Source organism: Tachysurus fulvidraco, chromosome 1 (assembly GCF_022655615.1).
Source record: "Tachysurus fulvidraco isolate hzauxx_2018 chromosome 1, HZAU_PFXX_2.0, whole genome shotgun sequence".
NCBI classification, from domain to species: Eukaryota; Metazoa; Chordata; class Actinopteri; order Siluriformes; family Bagridae; genus Tachysurus; species Tachysurus fulvidraco.
In genome coordinates this window covers 17,918,297-17,923,296 of record NC_062518.1, presented here as the reverse complement: position 1 = coordinate 17,923,296, position 5,000 = coordinate 17,918,297, and the positions used below count along the sequence as shown (strand labels likewise).

Here is a 5,000-nt window from a genome sequence, read left to right as displayed (position 1 = left end):
AGACTTACAAAATATATGTAATGACCCCGATGCTCCTACAGGGAAACACACACATACACACAAAATTATTATTCTAATTGTTATTATTACTTAAATCCAATATCTATCTTCTTTTTCTTATGAGGTTATATACTGTGAGGTTGTATACTGTGAGGTTGTATACTGTGAGGTTGTATACTGTGAGGTTATATACTGTGAGGTTGTATACTGTGAGGGTATGAGGTTATATACTGTGAGGTTGTATACAGAGAGGTTATATGAGGTCATGTACAGTGAGGTTATATACTGTGAGGTTATATGAGGTCATGTACAGCGAGGTTATATACAGCGAGGTTATCTGAGGTCATGTACAGTGCTTTAGATGTTACACCACTAACCACATGTCTGCCTCCAGGCCGAGCGGCTCGTAATTCACGATCTCTGGAGCTGTTTATAAAGATAATGAGAAATCATCAGCACTTTAAAACTAAACTCTAATCTGTATTTGAAAGCAGAATAAATCAGAAGTCCTACCAACAAACTCTGGTGTTCCAAAGATGTTTTTAAACTCGTTTCCTTCTTTGATCTGATGCGCGATGCCAAAGTCGATCAGCTTGATCCTGGGATTGGGGACGTTTTTATCCAGCAGCATGATGTTCTCCGGCTACAACACACACAGGTCACCAGTCGGGTTACACAATAAATAACAACACTATCAGACTGAACACAACCCTCCTGATGCCTTCAGTCACAAATAGGAAGAAATGGGACGCTGTACAGAGGAGATATATATGTGGAGTAAAGAAGTGTTTCTGTTACACAGCTTAAACAGGAAATAAATACATCTACATACACACCGTCCTGCTCACTGTCTGTAACACTGTGTGTGTGTATAGTGAGGTGTGTGTGTGTGTGTGTATATAGTGAGGTGTGTGTGTGTGTGTGTATAGTGAGGTGTGTGTGTGTGTGTGTGTGTGTATAGTGAGGTGTGTGTGTGTATAGTGAGGTGTGTGTGTATAGTGAGGTGTGTGTGTGTGTGTATAGTGAGGTGTGTGTGTGTGTATAGTTGATGTGGTGTGTTATATTGCTGTGTGTATATTGTGTGTTTGTGTTTGTGTAATAGTGTTTGTGTGTTGTTGTAGTGATGTTGTGTGTTTTGTTCGTGTAGTGTATAGTAGGTTTTTCTTATGTTATGTGTTGTGTGTGTCTCGTTTCTGTGTTTTTGTTTTAGTGCGTGTGTTTTGTATTGAGGTGTTTTGTCTCTGTGCTGTTTTTGTGTGTCTAGTGCGTGTGTGTGTCTCTGTTGTTTGTTTTTGCTGTGTCTGTTGTGTCTCTTTCTGTTTGTGTTCTGTGCTGTTGTGTTTCGTTCTCTTTTGTTTTGTTTTGTCTCTCTTCTGTGTTGTGTCTCTGTTCGTGTGTTGTCTCTTTCTTGTGTCTGTTCTCTTTCGTTTTGTTCTCTTTCTGTTGGGTGTGTGTCTCGTGTTCTTCTCTTTCTGTGTGTCTCTTTCTGTTGTCTCTTTCTCTCTTCTGTCTTGTGTTTTTCTGCTTTCTCTCGTCTTGCTTTCTCTGTTTCTCTTTCTCTTTCTCTTTCTGTTTTTCTCTTCTTTTTGTCTCTTTCTCTCTCTCTTTCTTTTTTTCTCTTTCTGTTTTTCTCTTTCTATTTCTTTTTTCTCTTTCTTGTCTCTGTTCTCTCTTTCTGTTTCTCTTTCTTTTCTTTTGTTCCTCTTTCTTTTTTGTTTCTCTTTCTGTCCTCGTCTTTCTGTTTGTTTCTCTTTCTGTCTTTTTGTTTTCTCTTTCTTTGTTCTTTCTGTTTCTCTTCTCTTTCTTTTTGTTTTTCTCTCGTTCTTTTTTTTCTCTTTCTCGTCGTTTTCGTCTTTCTTTGGTCTCCTTCTGTGTTTTTATCTCTTTCTGTTTTTTCTTTTTTTTCTTTCTTTTTTTCTTTCTTTCTGTCTCTCTCTCTTCTCTTTCTTTCTCTTTCTCTCTCTTTCTCTTCTTTCTCTCATTTCTCTCTTTTCTCTTTCTCGTCTCTTTCCTTGTCCTCTTAGTCTTTGTGTGTGTCTCGTGCGTGTTCTCTGTGTCTCTGCGGTGTGTGTGTGTCTCGTGCGTGTGTCTCGTGCGTGTGTGTCCTGTGTTGTCTCTGCTGTCTGTGCTGTGTCTAGTGTTTCTCGGTGTCGTCTCTTTCTTTTTTTCTTTTCTGTTTTTCTCTTCGTATTGTGTTCGTCTCTCTTGTATTTTTTTTCTCTTTCTTTTTGTCCTCTTCTCTCTTTCTTTTTGTGTTTCTCTTTCTTTTTTTCTCTTTCTGGTCTCTTTCTGTCTCTTTCATCTCTTTCTTTTTTCTACTTGTCTTTGTTTTTTTTCGTCTTTCTTTTTTTCTCTTTCTTTTGTCTTTTATTTGTTTCATCTGTCGTCTCGTGCGGTTGTGTCTCTGCTGTGTGTGTGTGTGTCGTGGGTGTGTCTCGTGCGGTGTGTGTGAGTGTGTCTCGTGCGTGAGGTGTGTTCGTGCGGTGTTGTGTGTGTGTGGGTGTGTCTCGTGCGGTGGTGTGTTATAGTGAGGGTCTCGTGTCGTGAGGTCGTGTGTGTGTTGTGCGTGTGTATGTGGGTGTGTGTGTGTCTCTGAGGTGCGTGTGTGTGTGTGTGTATCGTGAGGTGTGTGTGGGTCTCGTGTGTGTGGGTATAGTGAGTGTGTGTGTGTGGTGTGTGTCTCGTGCGTGTGTGTGTGTGTATAGTGAGGTGTGTGTATAGTGAGGTGTGTGTGTGTATAGTGAGGTGTGTGTGTGTATAGTGAGGTGTGTGTGTGTATAGTGAGGTGTGTATAGTGGTGTGTGTGTGTATAGTGAGGTGTGTGTGTGTATAGTGAGGTGTGTATAGTGAGGTGTGTGTGTGTATAGTGAGGTGTGTATAGTGAGGTGTGTGTGTGTATAGTGAGGTGTGTATAGTGAGGTGTGTGTGTGTATAGTGAGGTGTGTGTGTGTATAGTGAGGTGTGTGTGTGTGTATAGTGAGGTGTGTGTGTGTGTATAGTGAGGTGTGTGTGTGTGTGTGTATAGTGAGGTGTGTGTGTGTGTGTGTGTATAGTGAGGTGTGTGTGTGTGTGTGTGTATAGTGAGGTGTGTGTGTGTGTGTATAGTGAGGTGTGTATAGTGGTGTGTGTGTGTATAGTGAGGTGTGTATAGTGAGGTGTGTGTGTGTATAGTGAGGTGTGTATAGTGAGGTGTGTGTGTGTGTGTATAGTGAGGTGTGTGTGTGTGTGTGTGTATAGTGAGATGTGTGTGTGTGTGTATAGTGAGGTGTGTGTGTGTGTGTATAGTGAGGTGTGTGTGTGTGTGTATAGTGAGGTGTGTGTGTGTGTGTGTGTATAGTGAGGTGTGTGTGTGTGTGTGTGTATAGTGAGGTGTGTGTGTGTGTATAGTGAGATGTGTGCGTGTATAGTGAGGTGTGTGCGTGTATAGTGAGGTGTGTGTGTGTGTGTGTATAGTGAGGTGTGTGTGTGTGTATAGTGAGGTGTGTGTGTGTGTATAGTGAGGTGTGTGTGTGTGTGTATAGTGAGGTGTGTGTGTGTGTGTATAGTGAGGTGTGTGTGTGTGTGTGTGTATAGTGAGGTGTGTGTGTGTGTGTGTATAGTGAGGTGTGTGTGTATAGTGAGGTGTGTGTGTGTGTGTGTGTGTATAGTGAGGTGTGTGTGTATAGTGAGGTGTGTGTGTGTGTGTGTGTATAGTGAGGTGTGTGTGTGTGTGTGTGTGTGTGTGTGTATAGTGAGGTGTGTGTGTGTGTGAGTGTGTGTATAGTGAGGTGTGTATAGTGAGGTGTGTGTGTATAGTGAGGTGTGTGTGTGTATAGTGAGGTGTGTGTGTGTATAGTGAGGTGTGTGTGTGTATAGTGAGGTGTGTGTGTATAGTGAGGTGTGTGTGTATAGTGAGGTGTGTGTGTGTGTGTGTGTGTATAGTGAGGTGTGTGTGTGTATAGTGAGGTGTGTGTGTGTATAGTGAGGTGTGTGTGTGTATAGTGAGGTGTGTGTGTGTATAGTGAGGTGTGTGTGTGTATAGTGAGGTGTGTGTGTGTGTATAGTGAGGTGTGTGTGTGTGTGTGTATAGTGAGGTGTGTGTAGGTGTGTGTATAGTGAGGTGTGTGTAGGTGTGTGTATAGTGAGGTGTGTGTAGGTGTGTGTGTGTGTGTGTGTAGGTGTGTGTGTGTGTGTGTAGTGAGGTGTGTGTGTGTGTGTGTGTGGTGAGGTGTGTGTGTGTGTGTGACGTTGTGTGTTTGTTTTGTTATTTGTGTTTTTGTGTGGTGTAGGTTTGTTGTTTGTTTGTTATTTGTGTGTTTGTGGTTTGTATTTGTGTGTGGTGATTTTTTGTGTTGGTGTTTCTGTGTTTGTTGTTGAGTGTGTTTGTTTTTGTTTGAGGTCTTTTTTTTGTGTTTTTGTGTGTCTTTGTGTTTGTGTGCTTTTGTGTTTTTTTGTTTTTTTTGTTTTTTTTCGTCTATTTTGTTGTATCTTTTTTTTTAGTTGTGTTTTTTGTTTTGTTGTGCTGTTTGTTTTTGTGCGGTGTGTCTCTGTTTTTTTTCTATTTGTGTTTTTTTATTTGTCTCGTGTGTGTGTTTTTTATCTCTCTTGTTTTCTATGTTCTTTTCTCTTTCTTTTTTTTTTTTCTCTTTTCTCTTTCTCTCTCCTTCTTTTCTCTTTCTCTGTCTCTTGCTTTTCTCTTTTCTTAGTCTCTTTTCTTTTCTCTTTCTTTTTATCTCTTTTCTGTGTCTTTTCTTTTGTCTCTTTCTTTTCTCTTTCTCTTTCGTCTCATTTCTCTCTTTCTCTCTTTCTCTCTCTTTTTCTTCTCTATTCTCTTTCTCTCTTTCTCTCTTTCTCTATTTCTGTCTCTGTCTTTTCTTTTCTATCTCTTTATGTCTCTCTTTCTCTACTTTCTCTCTCTCTTCTCTTTTCTCTCTTTATCTCATTTCTTTTTTTTGTTTCTCTTTCTTTTTGTTTTTTTTCTCTTTCTCTCTTTCTTTTTTGTTTTTTCCTCTTTCTCTCTT

General features: G+C 40.3%; 1 protein-coding gene across 3 annotated transcripts in view; it reads right to left on the bottom strand.

The window, feature by feature from the left end:
- The window catches only part of dapk3 (death-associated protein kinase 3), a 10,700-nt gene that overhangs the window by 1,678 nt on the left and 4,022 nt on the right, over positions 1-5,000 (bottom strand). For all 3 annotated transcript variants that reach the window (XM_047815591.1, XM_047815590.1, XM_047815592.1), the window contains exons 4-6: positions 514-643; positions 378-426; positions 9-35 (exon numbers count right to left, since the gene is read on the bottom strand). In XM_047815591.1, coding sequence (XP_047671547.1) covers positions 9-35; positions 378-426; positions 514-643 — 206 coding nt within the window. The remainder of the gene's footprint in view (positions 1-8; positions 36-377; positions 427-513; positions 644-5,000) is intronic.